At 32.3% G+C, this 18,347-nt stretch overlaps 1 protein-coding gene across 4 annotated transcripts in view; it reads left to right on the forward strand.

Moving 5' to 3' along the window:
• LOC142335881 (uncharacterized) overlaps positions 1-18,347 on the forward strand; it is a 116,499-nt gene that overhangs the window by 67,494 nt on the left and 30,658 nt on the right. For 2 of the 4 annotated variants that reach the window (XM_075384228.1, XM_075384231.1), the window contains one exon: positions 16,393-16,472. In XM_075384228.1, coding sequence (XP_075240343.1) covers positions 16,393-16,472 — 80 coding nt within the window. Of the gene's footprint in view, positions 1-10,598; positions 10,762-11,691; positions 11,798-15,188; positions 16,473-18,347 lie in introns of those variants that run through there. The other 2 variants (XM_075384229.1, XM_075384230.1) reach the window with 2 other exon arrangements.

Raw genomic sequence — 18,347 nt, forward strand, 5'->3', positions numbered from 1 at the left:
GGTTTGGTACTTAGACTTGCAGACAATTTCGAATCTCAAAGCATCTTGTAAATCTATATTTATCCTTCCAAATTTCATGTTCATGCTAATTTTAATCAATCGTTAGATGATTAAACAGCTAAATAACTGGCACAACTAGAGCGTGATTTTTTTTAAAAAAAAAGTTGACTCGGATTTGTTTTGTGCCTTTGAAATTAATTTATTATTTTTTGATGAATTTCAGACTCTAAGCATGTTGACATAAAAAACGAATAAAAAAGACTGCACATGCTCAGAAGTAGTTCAAACTAAAATAAAAAGTTTTTGCAGATGACTAGACTGTACACCCGCAATCAGTACACTACTTCTACGAAACTCCTTTTATTTAAATCTTTTTTTTTCAGAAAACCTTTCAAATAGAAAATTTTGATTCTGAGAACAGAAGAATAGATGCTTTTTTTAAATACACGTTTTTCGGGAAAACCAAGAACAAACATATCTTGATGGAATTTTCAAATTGAAAGCTGTCAGTTCTTTCTACAATTTTTGCTTCACATTGTTTTTCAATCTAATAGAAAAATTCTTAAACATGCAGCTAACGAAGTTGCCAAAATTTGCAAGTTAAACAACGAATAAGAATTATTAAGGTTAAATTAAATTCGACAGAGGGAAAAATAATTCAAATCAAAACAATTTTGCAAAGTTATTTGCCTTTTTGCCTCTTGCAGCAAACTAAATGGGTCCTGCCGTAACTTTTTGTATAAAATATTTTTAAGCAAACCGTATATTTTCACGAACTTTTTTCAAAATAGTAGAAACTCCAATTTGCATTTGAGTGTTTTTTGTAGAAGAGCAGTTTTGGGTCTTTCAAGTGAGTTTTATGGCACATACAACATCCTTTTACACATGTTATTACATTCCTCTTAATAATTCATGATTATAAACCGCTCACTTTTGGTTCATTTGCTATTGATACAATTTTTTTTAACATAACCCTACAAAAAAACATCCAATGCATAGGTGGACAAGGACAAAATCATGCACTTTAGGCTTTATAAATTGATGGCTGATGTTTGATACCGTTAAGAGTTTATTAATCAATTAATTTTTATTGTTCAGCCTATTGGTGAAATTGTTCTGTAGTTTTGGTTACAAGCTAGTCAACGAGTCAATTTTCATCTGTACTCTAGACGTTCCCTCTGAAAACTCTGAAGAATGAAAAGATCGCATTCATTTTTATATTTCAAAGATCTAAGTTTTTATTTCTCGTTCTTTGTATCAATAAACCGACTTTTACGCACTGCTTTTAAATTTTTCGCCACCCAATAGATTAGTCTGATTGTTTTTTATTTGCTCTCGAATGAGTTTTGAAACAATTACTGTAAACGTGTTGATCTTTTCAGTTTTTGTTTTTGTTTGTTTGACCATTTTTGTTTGACCATTTTAGCGCTTTTGTTCCGGAACATTCTTTGACTTCTCAAGTGACTTTTTCTAGCTTCTCATCTTCATTTTTGAGTGTTTCAATGGCTCTCACTGCGAAGTAAATATTGTTGCTTAAGTAAAAGCGATTGTAATTTATGCAGTTATTTACAATGGCATGATAGCCGAGCTGTGAATGATTCTGTTGGGGATTCTGGAGGCTGCTGATTTGATTTCCACTTTTTTGCACCCATAAACAAGAAATTAATTAGGCTACAAGCCCTTGAATTAAATTGCTCCGCCTGTCGTTCGAGGCGGGACATTTAAATTGCTGATGTGCGCTAGTACTGTTGAGCTATTTGCGAGGTTTCACAAAACTCAAAGAACCAGGAAATAAATCAAATAATCAACTAAATATCTGCTCTTGTCATCGAACTTTTCTACGTACTACTTACTCATTTTTTGCCCTCAGGAGCTGTTTTTGCAAGATCAAATTTCCTTGGCTCATCTGATACAAGTTTGACTTGCGGTTCAAAGTCAGTGGGTGAAAGTAGGGCTGTTTATTAACAATTTAGTAAAGAAATATTGCCTTTATAAAATTTTTAAAAGGTTTTCCTTTCTGCTAACGGAGCTTTTGTTTTTTCAGAGGGAAAAGTTTAGCTGCTATACATTAAAAAATCAAAAAATAATTTCTGTAAAATTTACAGTATGGCTAACAGTAGCATTTATCAACAAAATTACAAAAAATTACACGCGCGCAAATATTAAAAATACGAAAGAATCATTTTTTGGACAAAATTGCTTAGCAAAACTGCTGTCAAAAGGTAATTTCTTGTTTTTTTTGTTCACCGCCCGCGCAAAATTTCCTTTTGTTAAAACCCGCGCTTAATAGTGAGCTTTTAGTCGTCTCTTTGCTGCTTGAAAGAAAAAGAAATTGGAGTGAAATGGTGAGCCATCATTTTCTTTATTCTTTGTATTTTTCGATCTCTTAAAGTAAATGAGAGTTCAAATTGAAGCAGTGTTTGGGGGTAATTAAAGGATAGTAAAGGAAACAGATCAAGAAAACGTTTCAATGCGCAAAATTATTTAACACTGCTATTCAAAAAAAGTATTTTCTGTGAACCAGTTTTCTGATTTTGAGATATTGATGAGCGCTGCTTTGGCTGAGTAATTTTTAAATTTCAATGAATTTTAATTGTAATAGGGCGCTGTTTATCTAAGATTTGTTTACACAATTTTGCGATTTTTGAAGTCAAATCGGAGTTGTCATTTTGATCACGCCAAACAGGAAGAAGCACGAGTGGCTTAGTTCTAATGTGGAAGGAGAAAAAGGTATTTGAAAAAATTTCAATTTTTGATATCTTGGCTCCCATTTTTTTAGTGTTCTTTAACGTTTTTGTTCGTAGAATTTTTTTAGCAAATGGTTTTCAAATTCGTTTCCCAGTCAATTCAGGATCTAGTTTTTTTATTATATTGATTAAATTTCTTGAACAGTATTATGACTTGTCCTGCTATGTTTTGATATTTTGATATTCTGCAAGTACTCTAAAGTTGATATGTTTGTTTTGATGACACTTTTTTGTTGGTCTTTGAATCAATCCTTGCGCGAATTATTTTTGTGGTTTTGACTCATATGAATTGTATGAAAAAAATTATTTTTAGTTGCTCTTTTTGTTGTATGCATTGTTTCCTTATCACTTTGTTTCAGTACAAAATAGCACCACTCTAGGTTTAGGAAGTAATGAGGGATCCTATATAACGTTTTTTTATGAACAATTGAATTGTTTTTATAGGATTTTGATATAAGCGTTTCGTACAGTGTTGGTAACTTTTTGTTTTCTGCCTGTATTTTTTGTTCCTTGCAATGTTAGTTCACTAAAATTTTTTGATAAGACCATTTGCGCTTTCTAAAGCCAAATAGGGAAACTTTATTGCAGTTTTTGAGTAATAGTTTACGGTTATCAGGAATTGACACAATATATTCTCTCCTGAAATTTTTATGTATTTCTGAGATTTGCCTGTTTTCTCTGTTCGTTTTCGTTTCTTTTAAAATTAAATTTCCTTAATGACACATACCATTGGACTTTTTAGAAAAGTATAAAAAGACTTTACACGCGTAGATAAATTCTCATTATTTTATTTATGACTTCTCTCGATTATTTACTGTTTCTAGAGCTTCCAGACAATAGTTTTCCGTTTTGACCGTTCCTAGTTTTGCCCAATTTTTTGTTCTTTTTTGGTACTGTCACTAAATCGGCTTTTTGAGAGAAGCGTTGAGTTGTTTAGGGAGTCATCACTGAACATTCAATTTGTTTGGGCTCAAGTGTTTATCTTTCCAACACTTAGAAATCGTTTTTATTGAAAAACAATGAGTGCACACTGATTTGAACTTTGTATCAATTTTTTGACTTGCATATCAGTCTTTCTAATGACAGCTTCTATCTTACTTCTAGTAAAACCAATGGTATAGTGGTTAGAGTTCTATTCTAATATTTTGACTGCAGAAAACTAGTGGGATTTTGTATCATCCCAATTTGCTTTTTTTGTTCTCTTGTCTCCTATTCTCGACTATAACAGTTCTCGCAAAATTTTCAATCAGATTTTCTTTCTCCAGATATTATAACCGTTTCTTCTTTTTTTTACCTCATAAGCTTCACTCAAAATCAAAGAGTGGTGTTGAAATAACTATGTAGAGAATCTGATTATTAGCTTTTGTTTTGTTTTGGATTTTGTTTTGGTACATCTTCTAACGTTTTCATCATTTGTCATCGTCAATTTTAAATACGACCAGCTGAACAAACGCCAAGTTATCAAAACGAAAAATTTTTGCTCAACTTTAAAAGTCTGCTACTGACATTTTGTTCTTGACCATGTTTGTATCCTCACGTTGTATGGGTGTGTTTAGAAAATCGATTAATTAATTCTTCGAGAGCATTTACTAAATTGTATTTAAGAATGCAAAAGCTAAAAATTGAACAGGTAATCTAATAAAGCGTGGTCTTTTGTAAAACCATGGTGTCTGGCGCTCTGATTCAAATTTTGTTAGGTTTTCACGTGCGGACCCCATTTCTTTATTTGTCGCAAAATTTTGTTTTCACTTGACCAAGTCATTTTTTTCTACTCAGCAAATTGTTTTAGTAGTCATTTTCTTTAGAGTAAATCCGAAATTTGTCACCCAAATGTTTTTGACTTTCAATCGAAAAAGACAGATTTATGTTAACTTTATTGTTTCGTCTTTCCTCATTTACAAATATATCAAATTTTAGTTTACACAACCATAATCTAAATTCAATTATTTCGATTTCTTCTCTATGCTTGTTTTGCAGACATTCATTCCGGAAACTTGCGTAAGCAGATGGGAACATTATGTGCGAACGCGAATTAACGAGCACTCCAGTTTAATTTGAAAAATCATAAGACATCTTATGTATATTATTTGCAAATTTCTCACCTAGAGGGATTAAAAAACCTTACGAGCTGGCGGATTTGAATTGTGTTTGTATATTTTTTGTTAAAAAATTGTTTGAAATGTTCTCGAATTATTCATATTTTTGAAAAATCTAAATTTTAATCTACTTCTAGGCTCTTTATAATTGTAAGCAAGTGACTGTTTCGAAGCGTTAAAATGGAGCAAGAAATTGGTGCTGGCAAACATTTCGGTTTTTGAAAAAAAAATTTTTGAACGTGCGTTAATTTGACTTCTTTTGCTTTTCTTGGTCCTGATTTCTTCTTCCTAATTGCTTCAAATGTTCTTACATCTTTTCAAATAATGCAAAGTTATATCTATTGAATTTATCAAAGGGCAGATAGTAGTGGGGGTGCATAACGTACGGGGGGCACAATCAGAAATGATAAATGTCTTTAACATCTTTTCTTATTTCCTCTCTAACGAGTTGAAATAGAAGTTATATAATACTTCAATTGATAACTAAATTTCATAACTATTTTGTCACAACTTGATTTCAAATAAAATCAGTGATTTTCCCCACTTGAATTTTATCGTTTTCTTATCATCCAGCCTTTTTGATGACGTTTGCTATTGTTTAATAATGAGCAAATGATCTAAGTAGGTGTTTGAGCATATTGTGTTTTTCATAATCTTGACTCTGTTTGTTTGCAGAAACTATTAGCAATTTTTTTGTCTTTTGTTTTAATAAATTACTGTTTGTTGTGATTTCACTTAATCTGATTCATTCTCATACCAGTCCTTGCTAATGATATTTAAAAAAAACAACTGAAGTGTTTCTGTTCATTGCTGTAAAGGAACCAAGTTCCTTTATGCTTTCTCTCCCCCACATAAAATTCCGTCCTCCAGAACCCTTCCATCTCCCGATTTCTATCCCCCCCCCCAATCTATTTCCATTGATGCTCCTTTTATTTGCTGATTTAATTGAAGAAGTAACAAGTGGTTAACATTCACTTCCATTATTATTTATAGTAAAGGATTTCCCGTTTTTGACCATAGCTTGTGTGCCAATGACGCGAATTGTAATTTATATATAAAGCTTGATTTGCTACCATGAGTGCGACTTTCAGAAATACAAATACTATTGAAAAGTTGTCTTGGTATGCAACATTTAGGCCAAAGAGCATAAACAATCGCCAATGGTCTTTAGGACCTTAACCCAAACTGTTTTGAAGAAATTTTAGCTCATTTTGATTGTTTGAGTAGCTTTCATATTACACGTCTTGTTAATGACATAGGCAATCATTGGTTTAAACGGGTTATAACTAGTTCTTTCAAGAAAGTTTCACTGCATTTTTTCGGTCTCACCTTTTTTTTGCTTTTCTTGTGGTCTTGTGGCTTCTTCTTTTCCAACATAATTTTTCTGAGTGGCCTTCCAGTGAGACGCAGTTGTGGGTAATTTATCGGCTTTAGCTTCTAACCATCGCTTTTGTTGACTTAGGCACCATTTCTTTCTGAAATGATTTGGTGAATTTTTGGACTTGCCTGCATTTTTGTTCACTTTAACCCTTTTTCTTATAACGAAACAGCTAATCGTCGTCTATACCTTCTAGAGTTATTTCTTTTGCTCTGATAAAGTATTTTACTAAAAAGTTTTGTGTTTTTTCTTTGACGTCTCTATTTTTCAGAAAGGTTCTAATTTTTGCCAAATTTCTTAGTTTTTCGGCCTTTTTGCATTGTCTGTTTTTGAATTCCACAAGATATATGTATTGTGTGGTCATTAAAAGAGCGCGTAGTGTGTGTCTCTCTTCGTCTAATATGTGTTTTTTTTAAATCCAGTGTGAAGAAAAACAATTTTTTAAAATTAATTTGCTTTCGTGTATATTTTGTGCGTATCGGATCATGTGCTTGCTTTGCTGACTGCCGTAGTTTGATGTTGCTGGGAAAATATTGACTGTCAGGTATTTGGTTAAGTCAATTTTTTGAATTGTAGTTCAGGACATGTCCTGCAATGTTATTTAAGTTGTGTGGTGGTCGTTATAGTAACACATGTATGATTGCTTTGCGATCTTTCAACTTTCCATTCAATCACGCCGTGCCATTCGCAAGATTATCTGTCTAATAGAAATAAATGCGTGATGCATTAAACATAATCTGCAAATGCATTAGCGACTGAGATTCTGTGAATAACAATTATTGTGTCTAGACTTCAGACAGTTAATCGATAATGACCACGGATTTCAATAAATGCGAGTACTATTTGTGTGAAAACAGGGGGGGGGGGGGGGGGGTTCTGAATTGCATAATAGCATCATTTCTGTTCTTGTTACCTCGTCCCAGCAAAAAATAAGCCAAGTCCTGATATCACTCACTTCAAAAACAGAACAATATAAACATTTTTCGGGAAACTTGTGTAAAAGTGTTGACCGTAAACATTTAGCAGACAGATCAAAAATTCGAAATTTCTCTGATGAAATTTTCCTGTCTTACAGTGATCATATATAATTGATTGTTCATATCTTTTCAGCGAACACTTTAATGTTATGGCTACAGAGCAGCTCTCGATAGATTTTACAATAAAAAATCAGTGCGCAAACACGCATTAATTTGTCCGCGCTGTCTATTGAAAACAAAAATTGATCACGTAAGTGTTAAGGGATCACATCCGAAAAAGTGTTTTACTGACATTTTCCTACGAATTTTGAGGAAGTGCAGTGAGGTTCTTACATCCACGATCGAACACCATAAAAGAATTTTAGTAATCATACTGTCCTTTATGAATCTAAACAATAATCCTAAGTCGAATATGATAAGTCGAATACTAAGCCAGATATAATTCTTAATAATCATAATACTAAGTCATATATAATTCTTAATAATCATACTCACTCATCTATGATTCTTAGTGGATCTTTTTAATGCAAAATATGAGACTTGAAGCCATTATAATAAAAAGAGACTCGGTAATGTGTGTTCGCACAGAAAGTCGGACCCCGCTCATTCATATTTTTGGTATAAACGTCTAACAAATGAGGAACAGGTAAAAAAAACCACAAAATTTATTTTTCAAAAAAAGTGTGTAACAAAAAAATCTCTCCCCAACGCATATAGCTCAGTGGAGTAAAAAAAACCGCATTAGACTGATGAGATCAGTCATTATAAAAAGAGCAGGTCAAGACGAACAACAAAATCAAACAGCAAAAACAACAAACATTAATTACATCCAAAACTTATCTCCATTTTTTTTAAAGAAAACTTATTAACAAGGTCGAAATAACGTCAGATAAAACTAAATCTAAGCAAAAATACTTGTACTACATTAGAAAAGACATGGGAAGACTCCATAATAAAGATTGGTAACAATTAGACAAAAAAATAACAAAAACAAACAGCAAAGCTATAAATTTGCTTATAAATATAAAAACAATTAATTTCAAAGTAATGAAAACCATTATATAGCTATAAAAACATTCAAAATGTTTATGATTACATACGCCTCTACAGGAGGGCATTAAGACCTGTCATCACAGAATATTCGATCTGGTTACAAAAAGAACAATAAATAGAGACCACAAACAAAAATTCAATTAAATCTTGCGAAGCAGTAAAGCCGTATTTTGCCTCTCAAAAATTTCCTCAAAATATGTCTAATTGAACACCAATAAGGTGGTTTGCAACTTCTCATTAATGGGAATAGTTAACGCGTAAAACAGCAAAAAGGATTAAATTTTAATTCAATAGAAATAAAGAAGAGGAGGCATTCTTTCTTTGCTGACACTAAGCTACGAGTTGACCAAATTAGAAAAATAGTGGCAAATTTTATAAGCCTTTGTTTATCTAAAAATAAAACATTTTTCAGTCACAACGACCTTAATCTTTCGAGTAAAGCAATTAAACGCAATATTTTGGCAAAATTTAGGCAGGCAATTGGACTTTTCGACAGTAAACTTGATCTCGATTTGATCTGCTCTTCAATTAAAAAAAGAACTTTTTTTAAAAAAAGACCGACTCATTACAATTCAATTTTTTGGATTATAACAGTCCAAGATTGGACCAAAACCAGCCCTGCTATTGCTGGTCTTCCATTATGAACTCTCAATTGTTTTAAGTTAAGTGTTTTATATCTAGATAATTCGTTAGTTAAAATATCAAAAACAAACGCTGCGTTTTCGATAATCACAGAGTAAAGTTTGCAAAAAACGGCGAAAAAATTAATGTTAGTCTACCATCAAGGAAAGTGAAAATAGGACTAGCTCCTTTTGTAGTTTACAAAGACGGTTTTATTTGTTTTCGGGTGTGTACTTCCGGCAAATTTAATCAAAGCAGAGTACGGAAGCTTATTTGGTGCATTTTTTGGTTAAATTGGCTGAATTTTAAAATAATTAGCCAGAGTTTTAGCCAAAAATTTAAATTAAAAAGTCAATAATACTATTTTGTCTTTAAAAATAAAACCAACAGAACTATTGTTAACAATTTTTATATATTCTAGCAAAATCCACGCAAAATTTCCGGAAAATGTGAATAAAATATACTCAAAATGGTCTACTATTCACAAAAATTTAAACCACGACAACTTGCTCTAGAACTCGAAATTCAAAAAAAATTATAATTCCATATTCTGCGCTGGACAGGCTTTTTAATGATGCCACTCACAACTCTCTACGATGAATATAGCGATCGGTCAGAATTGTCTGAACAAAAAAAACCAATTGAATATATAGATCCTCCGCCCCTCAAAAGAGGTCGGAACAAATTTTTCGAGGAGTTTTGTTCTGAAATGTTCTGTACATTTTGTCTTTTTGACTCTGTTTGCTATTTAGAAGTCAGTAAAAGTCAGTAATGTTATCTCACGGGTAAGTTATTCTGTGGCTGTGAGCCGTTGGTATTGGTTTCCAATTCTTTAACAAAAAAAATTTTTAACAAACTAGTTTTCTATTTTTATATACCTTAGTAATCTAGAGTAAATAAATACTTACAAATCTGCGCATTTCGGTTTTTTTTCAGTTTCGTAAAACATTTGATGTGTAGTTTGGTAATATTTTCGTAAATTCTTTCATGTGGCTCCGAAGATGCATGTTTCAGTCAGCTCATTCTAATTTTGAGCAAACGAGGTTGCAGAAATGGTCAATTTGGAATCTGGAAATCCAAAAGAAGCTTTTACAAAAATTAATTTTTGTCTTTTGAATCCTAAACTTTTTTAAATTCTTCACCTTGTTTGGGTAATTGGAATCGAACATATCTCTATCTAGCTTTTTTTTTCAATAGATTTTTTTTGTGGCGCTTTTGTAGAGCAGGCAACAAAATTAATTTGAGTAAGGTTTTTCTTTTTTAATCAATTTCATGGTACCTACTTTTTTATTGTGAAGTTCTTTGCTCATTGCTTGCTGGCCGAAATTTCGTCCCATTCCCCTCCCCCTTCCAGAGGTCAGCTCTTTGATTTCTCTTCAAATCACTAGTATTAATTTTACAATTTTTGTCTCTATTTTTTTCTTTTTGAGTCTAAGCTATTTCAATCCTAGCATTTTATCATTAGCAGTCAACGCTTCAATAAAGCAAAAAGAAAGGTACAAAAAAAACACGTATTTCCAAATTAAATGAAAACAAGGAATTTTGCCCTAAAAGAACACATAAACAGACAACAAGCCTTGTTAACTTTTCAGCTTCTGACCGCTTAGAAAACAGAACGGCTGAAATAACAAAACAGATAAGACAGTTTTGACAAGTGGCAAAAAAGGAGAATTATAATATATTTATACCTGCTTTTTGCGAATAGAATATTCGGTTTTTTATGTTGTGCGAGTTATAGAAAAGAAAATGTAAAATTTATAACAGATTTTTTCAATATACTTCTAAAAGGAACACTTTATTGTATCGATCGGGTATTAGCAAACTATTATTTACCTCTAATATAAAAATATTATACCAATTTTCTGTAATTTTTAAAAAAAAAATTGACCGTAAATATTGATTATCTTTCCCATTTCCCATTATAGTCCCTTCCCCAAATAATTTAGTGGTCATATAACGTATACCCCCTCCCCCCCCCCCCGTTAGCGTTTATATATCGTAGTGGGGGTGCTATAACTTCGCGTAAGGGGGCTATATTGCAAAAAACCAATTTTGATGGCGAAGTTCAGTATATTATTCGCCATGCGTCATCGTTTCTACTGGTTCACGTTCTGTAATGATGAATTTTTGCTTGCATTCAGATTTATCAGTCTGTCTTTTTTTGTAGACATTTCTTTTTCCTTTTTTGGGCAGTATTTCTGTAATGCTGAACACATGTGTTCAAAATGTCCGATGGTTATTACTTTTAACTAGCACTTAAAACTCGTGGGCTATTTTCTGCATACCTTGATGTAAAAAGCATGATTAAATTTCGATTTACCTTTTCCTCTTTTTTGAACCCTATTCATTGCAAAGAATTTTTAGGTGTTATCCAAAACTTTCCCCGCTTTGTGATTAAATTTAAAAGCCCAACACGTGACGTTTATTGTCATTCTGGGCCCACTTTTTTGCCCAAAATTCACCAGACCACAATCTTGACCGTGGGAGCAGTTTTTCCCCGATTTTAGGCGCTGTGGAATCCTTTGGGATTTAGTGGCTAAATTGATGAATGGCTATTTTTTCCCAAAGTTATTCCCGGTATTTTCTGGCCCAGACAGGTAGAACTTCACCTCCCATTTTCCCCCATTTTTCCCTCTTTTTCCCGTAGAAAAACAAACCCGCTTGCCCGCGTGACCGGGTGATAAAAGTTATAGAGAATATGCACATTATAATGATGTATTTTCTATTTTTATACTAATCGATTACTGGCGTACACATTGAGTGCAAATGTCTTTCTGAACGCTTTTTTTTACCTATTTCTTCTTTCATAGTCAAAAATAAGTGAAGTTGCTTTCGTTAATTTTTTTCCATTAATTTTTGTCTCTCATTATTCTTAGTTATTAAGCGTTTACCAAACCGAAAAATAACAAAACCCAAATAATAAAAGTTGTGAGGGTTCTTAACAATAATTGAATAACAGAAATATCAAGTCTAATATGATTTAATGTTCCCACCATTTTTCCTCTTTGGGGGGCAGAAAAATTCTGAAAAGATAAATTATTAAAAGCTAACTTAGGCTAACAGTAAAAATTTTTAAAAAAACTAATTTGTTGATCCCGATAAAAACTATCCGTTTTTGGGCTGTTGGAGAAAGAAATGAGACCATTTTCTATGCTTCTCGCGTCCCGAATTCTTCTTTTCAGATGGAATAGTTAATATTGAAAATTAAAATGGCTATGATGTGTTAGATCCCAAAAGAGAGCAAATGGCATCAATAAAGTCAATAAATAATTTGACATAGCAAAAAATATATATAGTTGAGCTGAAAGAAGCGCAAAAAAACTATTTCTCTTGCAATTTTGCTACCGAACGAAATTTTGTGACGCAATGTGCGCTCTAATTCATCGAAACAAAATAGACGAGTGACAAATTGATGAATTAAGTCAAACGGCAGTTATTAGATCCTCTCGCGACAATATTATCCTCAGGCGACTGAAAAAATTTATAATCCTAGTTCCGCACGAAAACATTAAAACACGAATAGTAAATTATGACTAATACTTTGAAAAAACAGACAAAAATAATCACATCCAACGTGTCTTGTTATTTCCTCTCAGGAAACGAATGATTACTTCCTCTGAATCCATTCTTAAATATTACTGAAATTTAAAAAAGCTGGTAATGACGTACTCTACGCCGCTCTTTGGACACCCTTGCGATGCTAGTTACGGTTCTATACATAAAACTTGTCGAAATTGGTTTCAAATCATTCTGGATTGGTTCCCGCTACTCCGTTTTGATTGTTTCCAAACATCAAAATTGCCGAATTTTTAGTTAATTATACTGTTCTGCCCATTGATAGAGAAAGAAAATATTTTATGAGGTAGTAGTGAAGTAGGATTTAGAAAATCAATTCAAGAAATCAAAACAAAAGTGTAGCTGATTTAGTGGTTTTAGCTAAACAGAAAGTTACTATGAATTCTACTTTTAATCTTGGTTTAAAAAGTGTTTGCGAATTTTACGTCCGACATCCATAACAATTTTCGTTCAATTGGTAGTGATAAAAATGTTTGACGCTAAAAACTTCCCTATTTATGAAAGATTTCACCTCCAATGCAAATTGCGCTAGCATCTATACGAATTTGAATGTCGGTTTCATTGGTAATGTGAAAATTATTTTCTTTGAGAAGTGTCTGTTATCGTGAAAGGATAGTTTTAGTTTAAAAGTTTAGTCCAAAAGATCCCATTAAACTATATCTAGTTCTCTGCCAACTGGAAAACTTTGTTGTTTTGCTTACGCTTTAGACGCCGTTTTTGTGTTTTCAGTGAAATGGAAAAGTATTTTGAAAAACCGTATGAAGTAAAGCAAAAAACTATGAAACAATTGTTACAATTCGATCATTTTTCTCCAACAAAAACTATATATATATATATATATATATATATATATATATATATATATATATATATATATATACATATATAATGCTATAATCAATTTGTTGGACTGAACTACTTTTCTTATTTATACTTATTTACTTCTTAAATTTTTTCTTCTTTTCTTCCTATTATGTAAGTTTTTAAGTTCTTAGAATTAACTCCTCTAAATATTTTCTTAAATATTAATGAATTTTGATAAACTGGTGATTACGTATTCTACGGGTTTTGAACACCCTAGCGATGCTATACATGATTCTTTACATAAAACTTGTCGAAATAGGTTTCAATTCATTCCGGATTGGTTCTCACTGTTGCGTTTCGTTTATTTCCCAACATCACAATTGCCGAATTTGTTGTTAACTATACTGTTCTGCGAATTGATAGAGAAAAAAATAGTAATTTACTTAATTAAAGTTTGAAGTAGGATTTACATAATCAAATCAAGAATACTAAAAAAGTGTAGTTGATTCAGTGATTTTTGCTAACCAAAGAGTTACAATGAGTTTTATTATTAATCTTGGAATTAAAAGTGTTTGCATTTTTTACGTTTGACAAATTTCGTTCAAATGGTAGTAATAGAAAAGATTGAAGCTGAAAACATCCCTATTATTGAAAGATTTCACGTCCAATGCAAATTGGGCTATCATCTATACGAATTTGATTGTTGGTTTCATTGGTAATGTGAAAATTATTTTCCTTGAGAAGTGTCTGTTATAAAGAAAGGATAGTTTTAGTTCAAAAGTTTAGTCCAGAAGATCCCATTAAACCATATCTAGTTTTCCGTTACCAAGACAGTGTTCTTGTGTTTTGAGAGACTTGGTAAGGTATTTTGGTTGTTTTGGAAAACGCGTATGAATTACAGCAAAACACTATAAAACAAGTATGTTTCAATTCGGTTATTTTTTTTCTACAAAAACTATATATATATATATATATATATATATATATATATATATATATATATATATATATAGTTAGATAGATAATGCTGTGAACAAGTTTTTCGACTGGACTACTCATCTCCAAATGAAAACTCTTCCGGTCTTTTACTTCTTAAATTTTTTCTTCTTTTCTTCCTATGAAGGAAAAAAATATTTCAAAATTTTTGAGTCAGCCATGCAATTAAAGTTACTGAAATCGTCTAGAAAATTAGGAGTTCAATTTCAAATAGATTGCCTTTTTTTAATGTTCCAACTTACATTGTTGTGACTTCTTGTTTATTATTTTTGCATTTTTTTGAAATGGCTAGTGTAATTTACTGTGTCTGTAGGCCTTCATTATATGGAAAGAACAGAGCCAAAAACACCTTTATTTTTAGCCCGTTGATTAAACATGATTAAACAGGGTTCAATTTGTAAAACGAAATAAAGCTCTCGTCCGAAAAAAAAATGTGCAACATATTCTTGTATTTAACCTCTTTTATTTCGTTGAAGGCTCATTGTTTCATTTTGCTAAAATAAACCAAATCCGAAAATGGCATAATTTTAGCCATAATTCAATTCACGCGATCGGTTATGTGGTTAGATAATAAGTAACCATTTTAACGTTCATTCGGCTATCTGATTTTTTCGCATTTTAAACTGGTAATAATTCAACATCACGTCACAAGCTGCAATTCACCAATCAAGACGCGAACTGGAAAAAATAACGGTGAAAAAAGTGGAGGTTATAAGAAAAAGGTAGAAATAAAAACGTTTACATTTGTCTGCTCTTTGCAAAATGCAAAAAAAATACTCTTTCTCAATGGAGGTAATGAAATAGTTGAAACAGCTAGAACTGCCTTAGCCCACACCTAAAAAGCATATGGAAAAGAAAAAGATTTTCCCTTATTTTTTCCCTGTTAGCTTAGGGCGGGGGAGGGGAGGGTCGATGGTAAGTAATTCAAATTCTGTGAAAGATTTGTGCCTTCATAAGGGTAAAACAGCATAATAATACCCTACTCGAATTTCTTGAGCAACCTCCGTTGATTATCGCAGCCCCTTTTTACCCCTTATTCACAGGCCAATTTTATTCCCCTATTGCCTTAGGCCTGATTTTGAAACAGAACTATCACCTAAATTACCATAGCTCTTATTTGTTATAACCATTTCTTGTTATAAACTAGTTATCACTTATTGACGCTGAATGCATTCGCGTTTTGCTTATATTTATCTCTCTTCTGGGCGAAATTGAGCCCAGGGTTTTATTTTTTATAATCCCAAATTGAGCCCTGTGGTATTTTACTTCTGAATATCGATGGGTTTACAATATTTACCCGTTTTCTGTTCAATAATTTCTATAAAAACAAAAAATATGGTATAAAACTTAAGTTATTGGATTGCATTAGTCATTTTTTCGAGAGTTATTTAAACTAAATAGGTTTGTTTGTTCAAGTTAAAAATGAATGCGTCAACAAATAACCCATTCGGTCGGATATCGCCGACAAATCCTTTTAATCCGATCTCCGACTACCCTCCTTATAAGGAAGTTTTACATCCTTCGGCCCAAAACGCTCGGCCGACAAATTACGAACGGATGCAACGAATGCAGTCGTTTAAAGATAGATCATTTTCTCTCGGAACGCCTCACTCCGAATACAAAGTTATAAACACCAAAACATCAATGTCCGATTATCATTTTACTCGGCCCGTTTTCCGAACTAGTTTCAGCTCGTCACGAGAGAGTTTGAAGCAAATGTTACGTAACAAAGACACGAGTGGTTACTTAACCAATCAGAGCCGCAGTAGCCATTCGAATGATTACTTTCCGAGATGCAGAAATCATCGGTTGGCTGCGATTTATAAATCGGAGTCGCAACTCGATTCTTGTAGCGATCGTTCCGTTAGTTCCTCGTTAGAAAATTTAAGCAATATTCCGACACAATATAGTGTATTAAGACCATTATCGCCGCCTAATGTATTGCCACGTTTTGATACTACAAACTATATCGACCCTATTAGTTATATTTCACCGGACTATAACTTATCTAACTTTGTTAGTTATGACATTAACTACCAGTTCCAGCCGCCCCAATTGCCCAAAAGGGTGGCGATGGCCACTACGGGGTTATTACATGGGATGACGTCATCGGAGTTGGGTAATTTGGGCAACATGTTGTTTAGACTGGCTGTGGATGACGCAGAAAGTGGGGGCAACCCTGGAGGTCTTAAGAGGGGTGACTACTCAACGGAACACCGCTCAGGTGAATTAAATCATTTCGTCTTTAGCTCAAATTGAGCTCTCTAGGCTAAGATCGCTGCTTTTTAATATTTCTCAAACAATTTTCAATTAATTATTTTTGAAAAAAAGCAACGTTTTATTAACCGTCGCAGTCGTAATAAAAGAGTTATTAAACGATTGCTACTAAACTGCCTCGAGTATTATTATTTAGTTAAGTGAAACTAACCTAAACAACTCTTAGCTCGAAAAAAGAATGTTGAATTTTTCTCAAAACAACGTAAGAACAAGAAATGAATACATTGGTACAAACTTTAAACCTGACAATGCTTGTTATAGGAAAAAAACAAAGATAAAAATTAACAGTTTTTTTGGGAAGGTACTTTTTTCCTGTAGACCCTTTAGTTCTTTGGGAAGTGAATTCTACTCGTTTGATGCTAATTTTATAAGTGAACTTCTAATTTTTGAGTGTGACATTTTGAATCAAAAATATATCATAGCTTCTAATGTTCTCTTTGATGCGCCAAGTGGACAAAGTTAGAGCATCTAGAGAATTAAAACCAGGCAAGAGACAGTTCTCAGTTTCCAAATAAAGATAGTTCTCTTCAATTTAATTATATATTCAACAGAGAGAATATATTATTTTTTTAAAAAAACTTATTGGTCTGATATTTTTAAAAACTATTTTACTTGAGCAGTTTTTTGTTCGTAAAACCAAATATCTGACTTTTCAATTGACTTTTTGTCGCACGCATAAAGTAAATTTTAAGCGTCAAGTTGAAGCTAGCTTGTTAAAATGAAAAAGCTGAACTACGAATGGGTACGCTAAATATCAACAGCTTAAAAACAAGCCAAAAAGCCAAAACAAAGGGGGCGTTGTCCGTATTTTGGCTACTGTTTCTTTAAATAGAGCGTCCAACTTTTTGCTGTGTCCGGTAATAAAACTTCTAATAAAATTTGAAGTCCGGTATTAAAATCACGGTATTTACTGATCTCCATGCGAACCTATCTCCTACTACCACTCACCAATTTAGTTTAAAAGGGTAAACTTTCCTCACCCATTGTCAGAGATGCAATTTGTTAGATAGTTGTCGTTTAAGGTTCTATCCGCTACCTGGCTAACATTTGAACCTTATTACTCAATAGTATATACTTCAATTTGCCGCTTTCTTAACATATTACGAAACCGATTTTCATTATATCTTCCTTGTTATCTTTCTAAAATTGCATCAATAAATCTGTATAATATACTCTAAGTTGATTTCATAGACTTGATACTAAAGAGTTCTTCAAACTAAAGCAGGTCAGGGAGCTTATGAATGGGAATTTAATTGAAGGGTGAAATTTAGCAAAATGAACAATAATTCTACACACCTAACAAAAAGTAAAATTTTCTCAAAAAATTTTAATCATTCAAAATGCTTATGTTTACGCCAAAAGTGGTTAATGTTGGACAATATTCTGGTTGTGAAAGTTAACATCATTCAAAAGGCTTAAGGGGCCTTTATTGAATGATTCATATTTTTTATTAATTGAGGGAAAAAATTAATTGAAACGAATATCCTTAACTGTAAAAAAATGCTTCATTTTAAATCAAAAATTGGCAAAAAATTCTGTTGAAAAAGCCAATACATTAGTATCCCTTTGACTTTTTAAAGTTGAAAGAGCAATTGATGTTGAGTTGGGTGCAATTGAGCATCATTTTTTCAAAAACTTTATTTCACTCCCGTCAGTCATTACAATATTCAGAACTTCCTATCCAAAAATACCTCATTTTTTTGAAAAGTAATGCTGTTTTTAAAGAAAGGAGTCGCTTCAAAGAGCTGTGAATAAATTAAAGCAACGAGTTTTAGAAAACAACTAAATTATATCTGTAAACTGTGACTTTTGACTTTCGTAT

This window comes from Convolutriloba macropyga, chromosome 3, assembly GCF_964194025.1.
Source record: "Convolutriloba macropyga chromosome 3, txConMacr16.3, whole genome shotgun sequence".
NCBI classification, from domain to species: Eukaryota; Metazoa; Xenacoelomorpha; order Acoela; family Convolutidae; genus Convolutriloba; species Convolutriloba macropyga.